The 22,228-nt window shown below is 43.2% G+C and overlaps 1 protein-coding gene across 1 annotated transcript in view; it reads left to right on the top strand.

The window, feature by feature from the left end:
* The first annotated feature begins 1,162 nt into the window (after positions 1-1,162).
* The window catches only part of LOC137371880 (contactin-associated protein-like 5), a 558,385-nt gene continuing 537,319 nt past the window's right edge, over positions 1,163-22,228 (top strand). Inside the window, exon 1 of the mRNA XM_068034861.1 lies at positions 1,163-1,242. Coding sequence (XP_067890962.1) covers positions 1,212-1,242 — 31 coding nt within the window. The 5' untranslated portion in view covers positions 1,163-1,211. The remainder of the gene's footprint in view (positions 1,243-22,228) is intronic.

The raw sequence follows: 22,228 nt of genomic DNA on the forward strand, positions 1-22,228 counted from the left end.
TTTGATTAGAGAGTGTGGGCATAATTAAAACATTAGTTAAAAGCTGTCAGGCAAACAGAGATACCTTCAGCCATCTAGGCCTGAATCTCTGGAATGTCTTTACCATACCGTTCTGTCTCTTAGCCTTCTGTTCTTCATTTAAAACCTTCCTCTTTGACCAAGTTTTTAGTCATCCCTCCTGATATTGATAGGTCCGATTACAGATCTGTGAAGTGCCTTGGGACATTTTTCTACGTTAAAGGTACTATATGAACTTAATTTTTGCTGTTGTTGTTGTACTGCCAGTATGAAGAGAACCAAAATAAGCAATACGGACACAGGATAGGCTATTCAGCCCCTCAAGCCTGTTCTGTCGTTTAATTACATCATGGCCGATCTGTACCTCAACCCCATTTACAGGCCACTGCTCCATCTCCATAGTGACACCCCGACCCGATAAAAATCTGTCGATCTCAGTCTTTGATAATTGCAATTGACCCAGGATCCAGAGCATTTCGAGGGCGATAATTCCACTTTTTCACGACCCTTTGTGTGAAAAAGTGCTTCCCGATTTTACTCTTGAGCAGCCTAGCTCTAATTTTAAGACAGTGCCCCTTTGTACTGGAGTTTCCGCACCAGAGGAAATAGCTGTTCTGCATCTACTGTATCAAATCCATTTATCATTTTAAATACAACGATTCGATTACCCCTTAACGCTGTAAACTTAGGGAAACACAAGCCAGGTTTATGTGACTTGTCCTCATAATTTAACCCACATTGCCCTGGTATTAACTCTAAAGGAATAATTGCTTAAGATCTTAAGTGTGAACTGAGTAGAAAAATATTTAATTTTGTAATTTTAAGTGTAACTACAGCCAATCTGTTTAAGTCCAAATTCTAAATAGTTTCAGATTGATCAAGATATACAAGATATCACCATCAATTCCCAGTGATAAAGGCTAATTAATTTTTTTTTCCTTTGCTCTTGCTCTGCGAAAATGATTGATTGTTGCAACTGTGATTCTCAGAGCTGCTCCAGCTGGTGCTTACAGATCATTAATAGTATTCAATTATTATGCCTTAACCCTTTGTTTCTTTCCTTCCTTCCCTTGTAGGCCTTTGTAGGAAACTCCAATGCAGACACTGTTGTGCACCACAAGTTGCAACACTCCATCAAAGCCAGATTCCTTCGCTTTGTTCCTCTTGATTGGAATCCCAATGGAAGGATTGGAATGCGGGTTGAAGTTTACGGCTGCTCTTACAGTAAGTTTAAGCCTCAAAAATCAATCCGATGTGCATTGACAGCAGGGGGAATGGCATTAAGTGAACTGCTTATTCAGGGAGCTGGTTCAGACATGATGGGCCGAATTGCCTCCTTCTGCACTGTAACAGTTCTGTGATTCTGTGAGATCCTTCAACATCAATTGCATAGACTAGGCTTGTACTCCCTTAACAACAATAGCTTGTATTTATATAGCTCCATTAATGTAATAAAATTTATTCTTATTTAGAGATACAGCACTGAAACAGGCCCTCCGGCCCACCGAGTCAGTGCCGACCATCAACCACCCATTTATACTAATCCTATATTCCTACCACATCCCCACCTGTCCCTATTGTTCCCCTACCACCTACCTATACTTGGGGCAATTTATAATGGCCAATTTACCTACCAACCTGAAAGTCTTTGGCTGTGGGCGGAAACTGGAGCACCCGACGAAAACCCACGCAGACAGAGGGAGAACTTGCAAACTCCACACAGGCAGTACCCAGAATTGAACCCAGGTCGCTGGTGCTGTGAGGCTGCGGTGCTAACCACTGCGCCACTGTGCCACCCGCAAATGTTCCCACGCACTTCACAGGAACATTACTAAGCAAAATGTGGCACAGAGTCACTTAAGGAGATATTAGGTCAGAGGACCTAAAGCTTGGTTTTAAGGAGTGTCTTAAAGAAGGAAAGCAAGATAGACACCAGAGAGGTTTAGGGGGGCAATTCCAGAGCTTAGGGACTACCAATGGCACAGCAATTAAAATCCGGATGTTTGAGAGGCTAGAATTAGAAGAGTGCAGATATCTTGGAGGGTGGTAGGGCTGGAGGAGATGACAGAGATAGGGAGGGGCAAGGCCATAGAGGGATTTGAAAATAAAAGTTTTAAAATCAAGGTGTTATTAAACTGGGAGCCAGTGTAGGTCAGCCAGCACAGGGGTGATGGGTGAATGGGATTTGATGTGAGTTAGGACATAGGCAGCAGAGTTTTGGATGACCTCAAGCTTATGGAGGGTAGCATGTGGGAGGCCGGTTAGGGGTGTCTTGGAATAGTCAAGTCAACATTTTGCGTCTAAAAGATTAAGGGGTAATCTACTTGAGGGGTTTAAGATGATTAAAGGAGTTGATAGAGTAGATAGAAACAATTTCTCTCGTGGGGCGCACCTTAAAATTAGAGCTAGGCAATCCCAGGAGGTGAAGTCAGGAAACAGTTCTTCATACAAAGGGTAGTGGAAATCTGGAACTCACTCCCTTTAAAATCTGTTGAAGCCAGCAGACACTGGAATATTTCTAAACTCGGTTTGATATATTTTTGTTAAGTAAAGGTATTAGGGGTTACAGGATCAAGGTGAATAAATGGACTTCAGATCCAGATCAGCCATGATCCAGTTGAATGGCAGTACAGGCTTGAGGGGCTGAATGGCCTCCTCCTGTTCCTACGCTCCTACAATTAACTCTTGTCCAGTGAAAGGATTTTCCCCATTGTTGCTTCAGGGGTTATCCTGAAAGTTGTTTCCTTTTTATATTGCAAGCATCTGATAAAAATGGTCTCGGAAACAATCTTATTAAAATGTAATTGAAATGCAGTTGTTAATATCATCGCAGACAGAATCAAATATGTTCTTCATTGAAGGTCACAGGAAAATCAACTAATAAAATCAACTAATCTCCCTTATCGGTCTTGGTGTAAGTGCCAATGTTATGAAACAAAAAGGATTTAAGATAATCTCTCCAGAACGCAAAGTGGCATGAGATAATGATCCAAGCACCATAGTGACATGAGGGCGATATCTTCGTTCATTTGCTAATTTCAAGCAAAAACAAAGAAATTGACATAAGCAGAGAGTAGTTTTGCCAACTTTCTTACATTCACGTTGTAACGAAATGTACCGACTGGAGGATAGTCTGATTTTGACTGGAGCTAAAAAAATGTTGTGTAATCCTGCACAACCTTATCAAAATGAACACTATTGTGGATGGTCCACTCCTTAGGAATCTACCAGCCTTCTATTCCTGAGCCACAGGAACCTTCTCGTCTCAGCCAGAAGTTCCATGCTTCCCTCCCTCTCTCTTATTCTGCTGTAACCAGTTACCCATCCTCTGAAACCACCTTTTGTTTCTATATTTGTCCCATAACCACCACCTTTTGCCTTGCACCATCCCTCTTCCTGGCAACTGTCTGAGGCTGAAGCAGACTGACCACAAACTTGGTTGACCCTGGGATGAGCTTCCGACCAATATCTGCGACATTACTTAGATCACCTACTTCCATTAACATTGCCCGACTCTGCATCTGCTTCAGCTCATCTGCTGCTGATGCCCTCATTCATTACCTTGCTGCTTATGACTTGACTACTCCAATGCTCTCCTGGCAGGCCTCTCATATTCCACCCTCCATAAGCTTGAACTCATGCAAAACACTGCTGCCCATATCCTAGCTTGCATCAAGCCCTGCTCATCCTTCACCCATCACAAATGCAAGTTGTTGTTGTATTCAAAAAAAGTAAACGACTGCCATTACTGAAAATGTGAAATAGAAACAGAAAATGCTGGGATGTTCACAGCCAGTCAGTCAGAATCTGTATAGAGCAAAGACAGATTGAGTGTGTAACTCTTCACCCAAACTGAAGACTGAAAGATGAACAGCTATTTGAGTAAAAGAAGGAAAGCTTGCATTTATGTAGCAATCTTCATGACCTCAGGATGTCCCAAAGTGCTTTATAGTCCATGAAGTACTTCTGAAGTGTAGTCACAATTGTAATGTAGGAAATGTGGCACCAATTCACACAGAGCAAGTACCCCACAGACAGTGATAATCAGATCATCCATTTTAGAGCTGTTGATTGAGGGATAAATATTGACCAGGTCACTGGGGACAACTCCCCTGCTCTTCTTCGTAGTTAGATCTTTTATGTCCACCTGAGAAAGCAGAGATGGCACCTCCGACAGTGCAGGCTAGGTTTTGCTTTCAAGTTGCTGGCGTGGGAGCCACAATCTTTTGACTTGAGATGAGAGTGCTGCCCGCTGAGCCGAGGCTGATAGCTGAATCAGTGTTGGCCATTTTACACTATTGCCCAAAGTCAAAATTACCCTCGGTGAGTCACCAATCTTCAGCAGAGGTGAACAACATACCTAACAGCAAATACAGCCAAGAGAGAATCCCGTCACCTCTTAGAGATGAGCGAACATTGATGTCCGTAATGTGTTACCCAAATTCACTGTTTGTCTGCTTGAAAACCCTTTCTCGGTACTAATGTAAGACAGGACCGGCACTCTGATTCAATGCTGATGTGAAAGACAGATCTAAACACCATCTCCAATTGCTGCTCATGCACTTCACAGTATTGAATACATTCCTTACAAAGTTCCTGTCAGACACCATCAAATGAAACAGCCTTTCAAAAGATCTTATTCAGTTTTATTTATTCCATGGCCAACCATCATTGCAATTATTTATGACTTTTTTTTGTGCATGTGTGCTTTCCTTTTCTCTTTTTTGCTAACACGCCCAAGGTCTTTGATTTCTACACACGGCTAAAAATGCAGAAAGGCTTGCAATCCAATTGCAGTCAGGATGTGTTTACCCAGGTGTCACTTGTAATCCTTAACGCCTATAGATTTGTGAAATGCAAGTGCGTGTTTGTATTTGACGTTAGGGAACATAATATGTAGGTTAAACTGGCCATAACAATGTCTAAAACTATTGTGTCAAGTTGGAGGCATCGTATCAATTCAAAAATAATTAATTATTCTTAAGGTTAGGGATGTGTTCCTGGAGGATTCATCATATCTCTGCCCATCTCCACTGGCCCTGCATAGCCAAACAGCCTCTCTTTCTAATAGCCTGAATTTTGCGATAGTAAAGACACTGTCAGCTTTCACCGTCGTTACTCCTCTGAAACTGACAGCAACTTTGGGAGTTGCACATGGGCAGTGAAATGTGGAAATCCAGAAGTTGCTGTCAGTGATTCTATGCTTCTTCGGAAAGTGTGCTGTTCAGGCAAACCACCAGACTGCAATCAATTAGTAATCACTGAACAAACTAGAACTTCCACTCTTACACTGCCAGTCTCGCTGTAAAAACCTTTGAAAATGTTGCACCTTGAAAGAGGCGTAACTGGGTTCTTAATGGTGTAATAACTTCATAATTACTACTGAACACGCTCACTGGCCTTGAAAAGCGAATTTTACATTTGTGGAACGCTATTTTTTTCTCCATTATGATAAAAAACAGTTTTTTTAAAGTTTGTTTATCTTTATTTTAGCTTCTAACTTAATCCAATCATCATTTTATTTCTCTATCTGAAATTATAAATTAAAAGTAGAACAATTCAGTGCTTTTAACATTCCTGGTTTGCTGTCTGTTAGAATACTTCAGTGTGATTGGCTGCTTATCCTGTTTTCTGACATCATTGCTGCTGAACACCTTGAGATCCCTTTCCGGTACATTGATGACTGTATCGATGCCGTTTCCTGCTCCCGCTCCAAACTGGAAAACTTTATCAACTTTGCTTCTAATTTCCACCCTTCTCTCACCTTTACGTGGTCCATCTCCGACACATCCCTTCCCTTCCTTGACTTCTCTCTCTCCATCTCTGGAAATAGACTGTCTACTAATATCCATTATAAGCTCACCAACTCCCACAGCTACCTCGACTACACTTCTTCACACCCTGCCTCCTGTAAGAACTCCATTCCATTCTCCCAGTTTCTCTGTCTCCGACGCATCTGCTCTAATGATGCTACCTTCAATGACAGCGCTTCTGTTATGTCTTCCTTTTTCCTCAACCGAGGATTACCCCCACTGTGGTTGAAGGGCCTTCAACCTTGTCCGGCCCATTTCCCGCACTTCTACCCTCACCCCTTCCCCTCCCTCCAAGAACCATGAAAGGGTTCCTCTTGTCCTCACTTTCCACCCCATCAGCCTCCATATCCAAAGGATCATCCTCCGCCATTTCCACCACCTCCAGCGTGATGCCATTACCAAACACATCTTCCCGTCCCTTCCCCTGTCAGCATTTAAAGGGATCGTTCCCTCCGCGGCACCCTGGTCCACTCCTCCATTACCCCCACTACCTCGTCCCCTTCCCATCGCACCTTCCCCTGCAATCGCAGGAGGTGTAATACCTGCCCTTTCACCTCCTCTCTCCTCACCATCCAATGCCCCAAACACTCCTTTCAGGTGAAGCAGCGATTTACTTGTACTTCTTTCAATTTAGTATACTGTATTCGTCGCTCACAGTGTGGTCTCCTCTACATTGGGGAGACCAAATGCAGACTGGTTGACCGCTTTGCAGAACACCTCCGCTCAGTCTGAAAGCATGACCCCGAGCTTCCTGTTGCTTGCAATTTCAACACTCCCCCCTGCTCTCATGCTCACATCTCTGTCCTGGGCTTGCTGCAGTGTTCCAGTGAACATCAACGCAAGCTCGAGGAACAACACCTCATTTACCAATTAGGCACACTACAGCCTGCCCGACTGAACATTGAGGGCAATAATTTCAGAGCATGACGGGCACCCCATTTTACTTTTATTTTTAGTTATTTTTCTTTTTTCTTTTTAAATATTTTTTGTGTTTATTTTATTTTATCTTACTTTGTTCAGTTTGCCTACCCACTGTTTTTTTCATGTTTGTGCTTGCGGCTGTTCAGTGTTCAGTCCATTAACACCCTGTCTGTACTAATGCTTTGTCTTTCAGCACACCATTAACATATTGTTTGCCTTTGCTCCACGACCTTCTTGTTGGTTATTCTCTGTGACCTTGTTCTATCTACACCTTCTCCTTTGTTATCTCTTGCCCCACCCCTGCTTTACTTGCTTAAAACCTTTCACATTTCTAATATCTGCTAGTTCTGAAGAAGGGTCACTGACCTGAAATGTTAACTCTGCTTCTCTCTCCACAGATGCTGCCAGACCTGCTGAGTATTTCCAGCTTATCTTGTTTTTATTTGAGATCCCTTTGACTTGGCGTCAGATTTGCACTGCCATCAGGAAAGGGGAAATCACACCACCGAGATCGCTAGATCTTTCTGGGCAGCTTTCATTGAGGCCAGTGGTGAGAGCAGTTGCTTTGCTGCTGACTGCAGTTTCCCAGTCAATATTTGTATAACTGTTAAGTGAAACTGCTCGAAAATTGAAAAGAAAGAAGCAATTCTTTTAATGCTCTTATGTCTTTTTTCCTGGGTTGGTATCAGCAGTATCTGGGAGATTAATCTCAATTTCTGGAGATTCTAGGACATTCCTGGAGGGTTGGCAACCCAATTTTGGATATGGGTGTAGCTGGAAGGCCAAGTATTTATTTCCCAGCCTTAGTTGCCTTGTGAGCTTGGTCTTTCTCCTCAAACTGCTCCAGGGATATTGCTCCCACGATGGTGTTCTTTCTGATTTTATTCTTCAGTTTGCAACTGGGTGGCATGCGAGAGTCAATCACTTCATGTGGGTCTGGAATCACATGTAAGGGTGATAGGTCCCCTTCATCAAAGGATGTTACTGAACCATCTGAATTTTTACAAATGTTCAACAGTTTTCATGGTTTTTCCACTAATTACCAGATTGATTCGAGAATTCAGTTCACAGATTGCCATTGGTGAGATTTGAACTCACAATCTCTGTGTCCCTCATCCAGTACTGTACCCAGTGGGGGCAGGGAATCTCGAGGATTAATAAAGCCATGAACTTGGTGCTTTTTGGTTCCATTCTGCAGCTGAACAATGGAGTCCACTTTCTCCCTCCATGATCCTCTACATAATCAAAGCTTTCTATTAAGTCGTTTGCAGGTTACTCATTGCACCCGCTCTGTGATTGCCGTATCTGTCGATTGACTCCGCCGCCTTCTCTCTTCATTGCTTCTACCTTCTGACTGGTATTTTTGACAGCAGGCAATGGTTTTAACCATTAATCTATTGGCTCATGCTCTGCCATAGCCTTTGAATGGCTGCAGAGCAGACACTTTGTTTGCACTGCACTACTCTATCTTGTGATTTAATGCATGGAAAGATTCCATTTCCAATCATGCCGCTGGATGTTAATGGGCCAATAATGTCCACAAGATTGAGCTGGTGGCCATACCGACCTGTTAGCACTGACCATAATGCTGGTGCCATTTTGAAAGGGGCCTACCACCAGCTGTCGGAAGCGTCCACCTCGTTTAGGTAGTAGGTCTATTTGAATATGCCTGATTTCAAAAAAGGTGGAGCCGCAAAATCCCTGCTGCCACTCTGCCGCAGGCACAGACAACATCAATATCGACCACAGTGACCTTATAATTTCAAACATGTCACTCAGGATGCTACTATGTTGGGGGAAGGAGAAGCTGAAGAAATAAAAAAAAAATCAATTTTCAATACAGTAATAATTGACAACTTCAATTTACATATAGACTGGGTAAACTGAAGCAGCACTAATGCTGTGGAGAATGAATTCCTGGAATGTGTACGAGATGAGTTTCTGGAGCAGTATGTTGAAGAGCCAACTAGGGATCAGGCTATTTTAGATTCAGTATTATGTAATGAGAAAGGCTAATTAATAACCTTTCTGTAATGGAGACTTTGGGAAATAGTAATCATAATATGATAGAATTTTACATTAAGTTTGAAAGTGATATAGTTCATTCTGAAACTAGAGTCTTAAATCTGAACAAATGAAACTATGAAGATATGAGGGGCAAGTTGGCTCTGGTGGATTGGGAAATACATTAAAAGATTTGATGGTAGACAGGGAATAGCTAGTGGTTAAAGAAGTATTACATGGTCTACAACAAATATACATTTCTGTAAGGCAGAAAACCCCAACAGGAAAGATGAATCAACCGCGGCTAACAAAAGAAGTTACAGATTGCATTAGATCAAAGGAAGTGGTTTATAAGGTTGCCAGAAAAAGTGGTAAGCCCGAGGATTGGGAACAATTTAGAATCCAGCAAAGGCTGACCAAGAAGCTGATAAAGAAAAGGAAAAGAGAATATGAATACAAGCTAGCGAGAAACATAAAGATGGACTGTAAAAGCTTCTTTCGGTATGTGTAAAGGAAAAGATTAGCAAGGACAAATGTGGGTCATTACAGGCAGGGACAGGAGCATTTCTAATGGAGAATAGGGTCTGTGTCTGTCTTCATGGAGGAAGACACAGAAAATCTACCAGAAATACTAGGGAACCAAGGGACTTGTGAAAATGAGCAACTGAAAGAAATTAGTATTAATTATGGGGTAGTACTCAAAAAATTAACTGGATTGAAGGTTGATAAATCCTCTGGACTAGATGAGCTACATCCCAGAGTGTTGAAGGAGGTGGCTATAGAGATAGTAGATACATTGGCAGTTTTCTTTCAAAATTCAAGAGATTCTGGAAAGCTTCCTGCAGACTGCAAAGTAGCAAATATAACCCCACTATTTAAGAAAGGAGGGAGTGACAAAATGGAGAACTACACACCTGCTAGTTTGACGCCAGTAGTAGGGAAAATATTAGAATCTATTGTAAAGGATGAGATAACTGGACACTTGGAAAATTATATGAAGGTTGGGCAGAGTCAACATGGATTTGTGAAAGCGAAATCATTTTTGACAAACCTGTTGGAGTTTTTTGAGGATGTTATCTGCAGCATAGATAAAGGAGAACCTGTGGATGTGGTGTATTTGGATTTTCAGAAGGCTTCTGATAGGTCTCACACAGGAGGTTAGTAAACAAAATTAGAGCAGATGGGATTGGGGCTAATAAACTGGTATAGATTGAGAATTGGTTAGCAGACAGAAAACAGAGTAGGAATAAATGGGCATTCTCAAGATGGCAGGCTGTTATTAGTGGGTACCGCAAGGATCGGTGCTGGGGCCTCAGCTGTTCATAATCTAAATAAATGATTTGGATTTGGGGACAAAATGTAATATTTCCAAATTTGCTGATGACACAAAACTAGGTGGGAATGTAAGTTGTGAGGTGGATGCAAGGAAGCTTCCAGGGGACTTGGACAAGAACATGGCAGATGGAATATAATGTGAACAAATGCCAGGCAATGACAACTTCAAACAAGAGAGAATCTGACCATATCCCCTTGACGTTCAATTGCATTACCATCACTGAATACCTCACTATCAACATCCTGGAGGTCACCATTAACCAGAAACTGAACTGGACCAGCCACACAAATGCTGTGGCTACAAGAGCAGGTCAGAGGCTAGGAATTCTGTGGCGAGTAACTCACCTCCTGACACCCCAATGCCTATCCACTATCCTCAACATTCACTCCCTCCACCACCAATGCTCAGTGGCAGCAGTGTGTACCATCTACAAGATGCACTGTAGAAACTCACCAAAGCTCCTTCAACAGCACCTTCCAAACCCGCAACCTCTACCACCTAGTTTGACAAGGGCAGCAGATGCATGGGAACACCACCACCTGCAGGTTACCCTCCAAGCCACACACCATCCTGACTTGGAACTATATTGCCTTTCCTTCACTGTCGCTGGGTCAAAATACTGGAGCTCCCTTCCTAACATCACTGATGATGCACCTACACTCAAGGACTACAGCGGTTCAAGAAGGCAACTCACCACCACCTTCTCAAGGGCAAATAGGGATGCGCAATAAATGTTGGCATAGCCAGTGACGCCCACATTGCCCGAACAAATAAAAAACTGATACACTTTAGCAGAAAAACAGAAAGGCAGAGTATTTCTTAAATGGTGAGAAGTTGGGAAGGGTTGATGTCCAAAGGGACCTGGGTATCCTTGTTCATGTGTCACTAAAAGCTAGCATGCAGGTGCAGCAAATATTAAGAAGGCAAGGGGATTTGAGTACCGGAGTATACATGTCTTGCTGCAATTTTATAGAGCTCTGGAGACCACATCTGGAGTATTGTGCACTGTTTCGTTCTCCTTATCTAAGGATGGATATACTTGCCATAGAGGGAGTGCAACGGAGCTGACCAGACGAAGCCCTGGGATGGCGGGATTGTCTTATGAGGAGAGATTAAGAAAAAGGCCTGTATTCTCGAAGTTTCCAAGAATGAGAGGTGATCTCATTGAAACTTACAAAATTCTTACAGGGCATGACGGGGTAGATATGGACAGGATGTTTCCCCTGGATGTTGAATCTGGAACCAGGGTACATAGTCTCAGAATAAGGGGCAGGCCATTTATGGCTGAGATGAAGAGGAACTTCTTTACTCAGAGGGTGGTGAATCTGTGGAACTCTCTCCCCCAGAGGGCTGTGGAAGCTCAATCATTGAGCATGTTCAAGACAGAAATCGATAGATTTCTGGATACTAATTATACCAAGGGATATGGGAATAGTGTGGGAAAGTGGTGATGAGGTAGACGATCAGCCGTGACCAAATTGAATGGTGGAGCAGGCTCGATGGGCTGAGTGGCCTACTCTCCTATGTGCTTATGTTCCTCGCCCCACCATTTGATTTATCTAGCCTTGCTTCCAACTTGGACAACAAACCCCTGAGTGGTCAATAGCAAGGAAACACACTGCACACAGTTACGCCTATTTTTTCACTGGCATGAGTGCAATGTAATGAGGATATTCCAATGTGTTGAGATTATGGAGTGAATATTTTCCTTTCTGATCAGTATTTTCTAAGGAAATCCCAGTTGCATTTTTGTACAGTTGTGTAACTTGCTGCAATGGCTAAATTAGAAGAAATTGCATTTATATAGCACTTTTCATGACCTCAGGATGTCCCAAAGTGCTCTACAACCAATGAAGTACTTTTTGAAGTGTATTCACCATTGCAATGTCGGAGACGCAGCAGCTAATTTGCATACAGCAAGGTCCCACAAACAGTAATGTGATAATGACCAAATAATCTGTTTAGTGATGCTAATTGAAATAAAAATATTAACCAGGACACTGGGGAGAACTCCCCTGCTCTTTTTCGAATAGTGTGCCATGGGATCTTTTACATCCACCTGAGAGCGTAGGCTTAAGCTTGATAAATTTCTGCTTTTATTGTCCGCTAATTTGCACCAGATATTTTTCTCAAGTTATTTAAATCCACTAATATGTTATGTCATTTTCCATATTGAAGTTTTAAGGTCTCATTTGAAAGGCAGCACCTCTGACAGTACAGCACTCCACCAGTACTGCACTGGAGTATCAGCCTAGAACATATGTTCGAGACTTGAACCCAGAACATTCTGCCTAAGAGGTGAGTGTGCTGGCAACTGAGACAAAACTGACATTGTATGTATAGGTAAGGGAATCCGTGGCTTCTGGAGCTTATGAAGCTACATCTAGTGGAAGAAGTGTGCAGCTGCAGGTGTGACTGCACCTGACAAAATTGTGGGGCCGAATTTTCAAACAGCCGCAGAGGCAGGACCAGAGGTGGGCGGGTCTGCAATGTCCTACCACTGGCAGGTGTGCTGATCTCCTGCCATCTTCCCACCCCGGGTAATTTTTGTTCAGGGAGGATTGGAGTAGGGGTGGGGGGTGCGGTGATGGCTACTGTAGTGTTCGGATCTGAAAGGGTTAATGTTGAAAAGGTGTACAGAATACCATGATGATGTAAGAACTCACATGTGAGAGAGACTTGAAGAGACATGCAGCATAGATTCAGAGGAGTCACACAGACTGGTGTGGAGCCGTACATAGTTATAATGTAATAAAGGTTAATGTTCTAAGTGTTCAAGACTAAGGAACCTCTCTAAGCTAGACTAACTAAGTATATTAAGGTGGCAGCAGACAAACCAAACGTACAACAGCTAGCTGCTCTCAAGTGCTGGGTAGCTTATTCGGCCAATTAAAGAACATTTTAAGGCCATTCTCCACACATTGATTGGAATTTTCCAGTCAGCATGTGAGCCCCTTGCTGAGGCCAAAACACATCCAACGGATAGTGACATCCTCCTGGTGGCACACCAGGTGGGGTTTGCAGGGGAGCCAACGTTCCATCCAGCTACAGAACCCCGCCTGCACCCGCTTTGGCCATTGTGTCACAGCTGCGGCCGCTGGCCATCCATGATGATGGCCTAGCAGCTGTGGCCTTTTTGCGATTAAATAGTTTTAAAAGCTCTCCAGAGGGTCCCACCAGCTTGAGGCACCCTCTCTCCTTCCTACATCGGCAGAGCCCAACCTCCGCGGTGGGGCTGCCGATGTGTCAGTACTGGAGGGCCTCCTATTAGCCCCCCGTTAATTGGATGGCGTGCACACCCTGGCCACTAATTGCCTTGCTCGTTAAAAATCGTGTTGGGCATCAGCCGCCAACGTGACCCGGGGTCAGGACCCAGAAATGCACCCGACGTCGGGGTCCCGACTCCCAGACCAAAAATTCAACCTGTAATGTCGGAATAAAAAGTATGTGGTGTACATAGATAATTTAATACAATAGATTAGGCTTGTTTCCATGGTCTAACAGTGCTGATACTAATAGGACATATTAGCATCTAAACATTTGACATATTCTCTGTGTGCACAACATATTTTGTTGTTTAATTCTGTTTGTCTCTTCACCCCACACTCCCCAGCCCCGAATCCCTCTCTGATTTTCTCCTTCGCACAAAGGGGCTATGGCAGAAAAATCAACTGGGGGTTACACGCCCAATGGCTTGTGGTGCCTCCTTGCTGGGAAGTGTGGAGGATTGTGTGAGAGCAGGATATGGCTCGCCCATGATGCCCCCACGGTCAAATAGCCTGTTGACATTCACTACCCAGGCTCGCACATCAAAGAGCAAGAACCCGATGCTGTATTGGAGAGCTGCTGAAACTACACACCCTGAGTCGAGGGTTTAAATGCAAAAAAAGAGAAAAACCTGCATTTATATAGCATCTTTCATGACCTCAGGCTGTCCCAAAGGGCTTTACAGCCAATGAAGTACTTTTGAAGTATATTCACTGTTATAATGTAGGAAATGTGGCAACCAACGTGCACAGCAAAGCAGTTCTGAAGAAGGGTCACTGACCTGCTTCTCTCTCCACAGATGCTGCCAGACCTGCTGAGTATTTCCAACGTTTCTCGTTTTTATTTCCGATTTCCAGCATCCGCAGTATTTTGCTTTTATCCCAAAAATAGCAATGCGATAATAACCAGATAATCTGTTTTTTTAGTGGTGTTGATTAATGGGTAAATAACAGGCAGGACACAGGAGAGAATTGCCTGCTCTTCCTCAAACTAGCACCCTGGGATCTTTTATATACAGCTCAGATAGTAAACAGTGCCGTGGATTAACTTCTCATCCAAAAGATAGCACCTCTGACAGTGCAGCACTCCCTCAGTACTGCAGGCTCAGTCAGCACTTTTGTGCTCAAGTCTCTGGAGTAGGACCTAAGCTTATAACTTTCCAGACTCAGAGGTGAGAGTGCTACAACTGAGTGACAGCGGACACTTAAGGAAATTGATGTGTGGAGGTGCTGATGGTGATGCAGAGAGGAATTAAAAGCCTTTGAAACAACTCAATTTGACAGCCTTACCCTTCTTGTGTTTATTGGTTGATGCGGTAAGCTGATTGTGGTGATTGGTTTAGCAGGGCACCAATCAGTAATACCTAATGTGGTGCATCACTCTTCTATTTCCTGGTTTATTGGAGCTGGGTAATATGAAGAATAACAGTGTGGAATGATAAACAGGAGTAGGACAGAAGGGAATTGAGGTGCTACCCTGCTAATATTTTGTAAAACGAAAGAAAAATATAAATCTTATGATTTACAGAAAAACCTTCATCAGAATTATGTTACGACCAGGTGAGAAAGGTGTCGAGGGTTCCCTATCAGCCTTCACCTGGTCTGACTGTAACAGGGTTTAATTTTAAACACACCGTGGTCTTAGCTCCCCCTTGGTGAATCCTTGTTCACTGTTTTCCAATTATAAGGCAAAGAAACCAGCACAAGCACGGTTTCTTAGGTTTAAAGAAGAAAAGTTGAAATTTATTAAACTTAAACTCTCGTTCGGTTAACGCCTACGGATACATGACGCGCCCACGCTAGCATGCATATGCGATACACACATGCAAATAGAGACAGAAAAGAGCAGAAGAAAAATAAAGTGGAAAAGTTTGAGGCAATATCTGAAGAGCTTTTGTTATGGTTCTTCGAGCTCTCTGTAGAGTCCTCGATTGTAGGTAGATCTTGCTTTTCGTTGGGGCCCAGTATTCTTCTTAAATTTTGTTCGCTGTAGGAGACTTTTCTGTCTTGGGGTTCATGTGTCTTCAGTGGATTCAGAGGCATGTGAGAAAGAGATGGGAGCAGGCAGACAGGAGAGGCTGTGACGAGCCAGCCAGGAGAGATCTTCTGAGTCCAGGAGCATTCAGCTTTCTGCCCAAACTGTTTGTACAAATTCACAAAACTCAGGTTGCCCAGCAGGTTAGTCATGTGACTAGCTGGTTTGACCATGTCCGTTTGTGTATTCAGCCATCTTAGCAGTCAACCTGGAATGCGAGCTCCCCCACCTTCAACATCAGGTGATCAAAAGTCCATTGTGGGTTGAATGTGTCAGGGAATGGCTGCTTTGTCCTTTCAAACACTGTATGTTAATATGCAAATATCTTTTCCAGCCATGGCTGATCTGTTTAGCAAGTCCTTTCTTCACTCCAGTAACAGTTTAAAATCAATGTTCATGACAAAATTAATGTGCCTCATTCTTGGCAGGTGGCGGTCTAGCATGACAATTATCATTCAAAGCATTGTCTGCAGACTTACACAAATTGATATTTTTTTTAAAGGAAGAGATAATTTTGGAGTTGTCTTTGTGAAACATAAATCTGTGCACTTTCCGTTGCTAATCTCGGCTGACACTCCTAACCAGTGCTGAGGAAGTGTTGCAATGTCGGAGGTGTCATCTTTCAAAATCAAGGCCCTATTGGCCAGTTCTGACAGCTCAGATGAATTTTGAAGGCCTCAAGGCAGCATTATTTCCTCATTCAGCAGCTGTAAAAACAGGTTTTCTGGACATTCATCTCCTGTATGACTGTCTTCCGACCTCCATCGATAGCACTATTGTCTCTGCGCTAGACTATTAAGGGTACAAGTCCAATGACAGACTTGAGCTCATTTTTTCAGCTGGTGCTGCAATGCAGTACAGTGGGATAAGATGCTACAAAGAGGCTCTACTGCTATGGCAGTATCCTGGCCACTATTCCTCCCTTCAGCCAGCAATACCAGCTTACCTGGTCATTTATTCATGCTGTTTGGGGAACCTGAAACTGCCCACTCTGTCAATAGAGAGGTATGACCTAAGTTCTGGAAACCAGGACATAGAGGCATTTTGGGTCGAGATGAGAAATAATAAAGGCAGGAAGTCACTTATGGGAGTGGTAGCCACATGGTAGAACAGAGTATCAATGAAGAAATAATGGGAGCTTGTCTGAAAAATACGGCGATACTCATGGGGGATTTTAATCAGCCTCACAGCTCCAGGGACCCGGGTTCGATTCCGGGTACTGCCTGTGTGGAGTTTGCAAGTTCTCCCTGTGTCTGCGTGGGTTTTCTCCGGGTGCTCCGGTTTCCTCCCACAAGCCAAAAGACTTGCAGGTTGATAGGTAAATTGGCCATTATAAATTGTCACTAGTATAGGTAGGTGGTAGGGAAATATAGGGACAGGTGGGGATGCTTGGTAGGAATATGGGATTAGTGTAGGATTAGTATAAATGGGTGGTTGATGTTTGGCACAGACTCGGTGGGCCGAAGGGCCTGTTTCAGTGCTGTATCTCTAATCTAAAAATCTAATCATATAGACTGGAAAAATCAGATAGGCATAAGTAGCCTAGATGAGGAGTTCATAGAATGTTTTCAGGATAGATTCTTAGAACAGCACGTTCTGGAGCCAACCAGTGAGCAGGCTATACCAGACCTGGTATTATGCAATGAGATAGGATTAATTGATGACCTCATAGTGAAGGTGCCCCTAGGTAGTAGCGATCATAATATGATTGAATTTTAAATTCAGTTTGAGGGAGATAAAAATGGGTCCGAGACTAGTATTTTAAACTTAAATAAGGGTAATTATAAGGGCATGAAAGCAGATCTAGCTAAAGTGAACTGGTAAACTAGGTTAAGGGATAGGTCAATAGAGATGCAGTGGTAGACATTTAATGGGATATTTCAGAATACACAGAATAGAAACAATCCAACAAGAAAGAAAAATTCCAAGGGAAGGACCCACAATCCGTGGTTAACGAAAAAGGTTAAAGATAGTATCAGACTTAAAGAAAAAGCAAATAATTGTGCAAAGATGGGTGGCAGGTCAGAAGATTGGACAGAATCTGAAAAACAGCAAAGAATGACTAAAAGATTGACAAGGAGGGAGAAGTTAGAATGCGAGTGAAAGCTAGCTAGAAATATAAAAACAGATACTAAGAGTTTCTATAGATATTTAAAAAAGAAAAGAGTAAACAATGTGAGCATTGGACCTATCGAAAGTGAGTCTGGGGAATTAATAAGGGAATTAATAAGTGGGTACAGTAGGGAGGGAGTTGCCCTGGGAGTCCTGAACATCGACTCTGGACCCCATGAAGTCTCATGGCATCAGATCAAACATGGGCAAGGAAACCAACTGCTGATTATCACCTACCGCCCTCCCTCGGCTGATGATTCAGTACTCCTCCATGCTGAACACCACTTGGAGGAAGCACTGAGGGTGGCAAGGGCACAGAATGTACTCTGGGTGGGAGACATCAATCTCCATCACCAAGAGTGGCTCGGTAGCACCACTACTGACCGAGCTGGCCGAGTCCTAAAGGACATATCTGCTAGACTGGGTATGCGGCAGGTGGTGAGGGAACCAACAAGAGGGGAAAATATACTTGACCTCGTCCTCACCAATCTGCCTGCCGCAGATGCAGCTGTCCATGACAGTATTGGTAGGAGTGACCACTGCACAGTCGTTGTGGAGACGAAGTCCCGCCTTCACATTGAGGATACCCTCCTTCGTGTTGTGTGGCACTACCACCATGCTAAATGGGATAGATTTCAAACAGATCGAGCAATGCAAAACTGGGCATCCATGAGATACTGTGGGCCATCGGCAGCAGCAGAGTTGTACTCAACCACAATCTGTAACCTCATGGCCTGACATATTCCCCACTCTGCCATTACCATCAAGCCAGGAGACCAACCCTGGTTCAATGAAGAGTGCAGGAGGGCATGCCAGGAGCAGTACTGAAGATCTGTGCTCCAGAACTTGCCATGCCCCTAGCCAAGCTGTTCCAGTACAGCTACAACACTGGCATCTACCCTGCAATGTGAAAGATTGCCCAGGTATGCCCTGTACACAAAAAGCAGGACAAGTCCAACCCGGCCAATTACCGCCCCATCAGCCTATTCTCAATCATCAGTAAAGTGATGGAAGGTGTCATCAACAGTGCCATCAAGCGGCACTTGCTTAGCAATAACCTGCTCAGTGATGCTCAGTTTGGGTTCCACCAGGGCCATTCAGCTCCTGACCTCATTACAGTCTTGGTTCAAACATGGACAAAAAAGCCTTGACGTCCTGGTTGTCACTGTGTCTGACCCGGCCCAAGCCCGAATGCCGGACATGGAGGAGAGACCAACCCGAACCCAACACATGTTGTTGAGCCCGGTCGGCTTCAGGTTGGGTAGCCATGCTCTAATTGGGGGTAGGCAGGAATGTGAAATTGAGGTTACAATCAGATCAGCCATGATCTTATCAAGGGGCCAAGTGGCCTACTCCTGCTCCTAGTTTGTACAGTTGCCTTATCTATCTACAGACTCAACATCAAAGTAATCCATTGGTTGAGATGTTCTGAGGATATGATGAGGCACTGAGGTTGATTTTTAATTTAAGTGGTTTCTTGCTTAAGGTCACTTGCTGGGCCAGATTTCAAGTATTTTAACTCAGAGGCAGGAGTGCTACCACTGACCCACAGTTGCCTAGAGTGTGTGCATTCAGACAACTTATTTAATTTAGACATGTCAGGGAGGATCAGCCTATGAATTACACAAGAGCAATCTTAGGTTAGATATGAACTAGTTCTTCGTTTCCCAGATGTTACAATAGTGCCTCTTTTGTTAAATACATTTTTTGAAGATTCATTTTTGAAAGATTGAAGAATGTGAAGCTTTGGGGTTTTCAGAGGGAGTAATGTAAAGGCCACTTGACTTTGAATAAACAGTCCCTGGAAATGTTTTTAAAAGGGGCACTGAGAGGTCTTGTGAGGAAAACAAGTCTTTCCAGGAAACCACCTGACTTCCACCTCAATAAACAACAGAGAACTTTGGACACCTGGAGAAGGGATACGGACCCCGGAAGTGCAGAAGGTTTTAGTTTAGGCAGGCATCAAGATTGGCGCAGGCTTGGAGGGCCAAATGGCCTGTTCCTGTGCTGTACTGTTAAATAAATAAATAAAAAGTTGGTTACAAAGGAGTCACAGGTCAAGATTGATGGAGGCCAAAAGGTTGATCTCCTGTTGTCAGTTTTGCTTTTGAATTGTTTTGAATTGGGGTTGAACTGTATAAAAAGGGAGAGAACTTTCAAGGAGAGAAGAGAATTCCCAAGGAAGCAGAGAAGACCACAACCCAGCTCAGCTTTCCAGCACCTTTCTAAAAGACCCTGAGAAGTCCACTGTGTCAACTCATATCACCTCCTGTCTTTGAAGAAAAGCCTTCAAAATTAATTCTCAATGCCACACGAAAAAGAATTGTTGTAAAATATCCCAGTGACCCATCTACGTGTACTCGTAGGCTAGACCTCTGTATCCCAGTTTTGGAACACAACATATCTCATCTGCTGTTTCTTCAAGAACAACTATTCAGCCCAAATGTGTTTTTTTTGTCTGCAACAGAGCTCTAAAAACAAAAATCCCTTCATTTTTCCAGTTAACTGGTGTATGTGTGTGTGTGTGTGTGTGTGTGTGTGTGAGGGGCTATGGTAAAAAGGGAACTTTAATATTTCAATCTGTGTGTTTATGCGTACTTCATTACTGGTTAAGACTTGTATAATAAACTGATACTTTTGTTGTTTATTAAAGAAACCTGGTTGGTGTGTTTTATTCTGGGATAAAAATAGAGTCTATGATTGACGGTTTTGGTTTGTGGGAAAAAATTTTGATATATGTTGTGACCCGTGGAGAAGTGGAACTAGAATAAACGGTGCACTCCTCCCGCCTGGGTCGTAACACAGGGAAGAGTTGACAGCAGCAACTTTTATTTATATAGTGCCCTTAATGTTGTAAAAACATTCCAAGGTGCTTTACAGAAGTACCCATGGAGACTTTAGCCAAGCGGGAAATGTCCATGCAAGGGTAGGACCCAGTTACTCTAAGCCCTGGTCAACTTTGCTGTCGATGGACTCTTGCTGACATTCCGATTGGAGTATTCTGAAACATTGGCCACCAATCTTTGCCACTGTTGTGAAAATTGAAATGTTTGATCTGACCTTCAGAATGCAGTATGAAAATGAGCTTGACCATGATGAGGGGATTGTCCTATGAGGAGAGATTGGGTAAACTAGACCTATGTTCCCTGGAGTTTAGAAGAATGAGAGGTAATCTCATTAAGACATATAAAATTCTTAACGACCTTGACAGAGTAGATGCTCTGAAAATGTTTCCCCCGGCTGGGGAATCTCAAACGTGGGTTAACGGTCTCAGGATAAGGGGTCGGACATTTAGGACTGAGATAAGGAGTAATTTCTTCACTCGAAGGGTTGTGAATCTTTGGAATTCTCTATCCCAGAGGGCTGTGAATGCTCAGTCATTGAGTATATTCAAGGCAGAGGTCGATATATCTTTGGGTATTGCAATGTAGTGAACTGTTGACTTCACCTTTACGAAACCATATCTTTAAGAGGCCAGGCCACTGATGTAACTGATGACATCTTCAGGCATATATTAGGAGATACCATTTCGAGAGACTCACTCAGCACATGGCTTTACAGTGAGCCGATACATGACAGCAAAAAAAAGACCTGTACCTGAAATCATGCAATGTAAATAAGTAAGACAATGAATAGTGTTTGTGTTGAATCCAAATATAAAGCCTATGGTTATCATTTCATGAAGACTTAAGAATGCAGCACAGCACTACAGGTATGAAGGCAATTAAGGGATATGGGGATAGTTCGGGAAGGTGGAGTTGAGGTAGAAGATCAGCCAGATACTTTGAATGACAAAGAAGGCTCAAACAAGCAAATAGCCTACTCCTGCTCCTATTTTTTTTATGTTGCATGTCTTGATTCTGATTGACAGTACATTGGTGTTCCCAATGATCTCTGGGAGACTGATTGGAAATAGTGCTACAACAATGCTTCCTGAGTCACTGACTCACATTCCTTTTGAAAATGGCTCCCCAATTATAATTTGGGAATGAGTTATCATTGGATTTACTGAGGTAGATCTGGACCTTGTGTAACAGTGGGTTCCTGTCACCTGTTTTACACTGTCACACAAAGTCGAGATCTATCGGAAGCTCAGACCAAGTAGGAAATGTCTGTTTGGTATTAATTTTCTCCATTTATAATGCAGAGCCAAAATCCAACAAAGAACTGTGCATGATAAATTACAGACCTATGCAGTTGATTAAACAATTACTAGTTTGCTGTTAACCGTCCATCACAGCTTTTAAAGCTGCTGGTTGTGGGCATATCATTTGCAAGATAGAACAATACAGCACTCCTGCTGAATTCCATGGAAACGTCAGTCTAGTTGTTGGATACATACGCACGAATGGGGTTTGAACCCAGGACTTTCCTTGCTCTGAGGCAAGAGTTCTATCAACTGAACCAAATTGACACTTAACAGGGAAAGGGTATGTGATGAATGGGAAAGGAGAGCTGAAATCCTTTTCTCGAGAATTCAACTGGGCAGTCTTGTTTTAATATATTCTTGGGATGTGAGCATCGCTGGCATTTATTACTCATCCTTAGTTGCCTTGAGAAGGTGGTGCTGGTCATTCAGTTTGAAGCACTGGTAGCAGTTGATACAACTGAGTGGCTCGCTGGGCCCACTTCAGAGGGCAGAGACAAGTCAACCACGTTGGTGTGGAAGCAACATCAGGTACAGGCCAGACCGGGTAAAGACGGCAGGTCTTCGCTACAGGAC

The sequence above is a fragment of the Heterodontus francisci genome, chromosome 7 (assembly GCF_036365525.1).
Source record: "Heterodontus francisci isolate sHetFra1 chromosome 7, sHetFra1.hap1, whole genome shotgun sequence".
NCBI classification, from domain to species: domain Eukaryota; kingdom Metazoa; phylum Chordata; class Chondrichthyes; order Heterodontiformes; family Heterodontidae; genus Heterodontus; species Heterodontus francisci.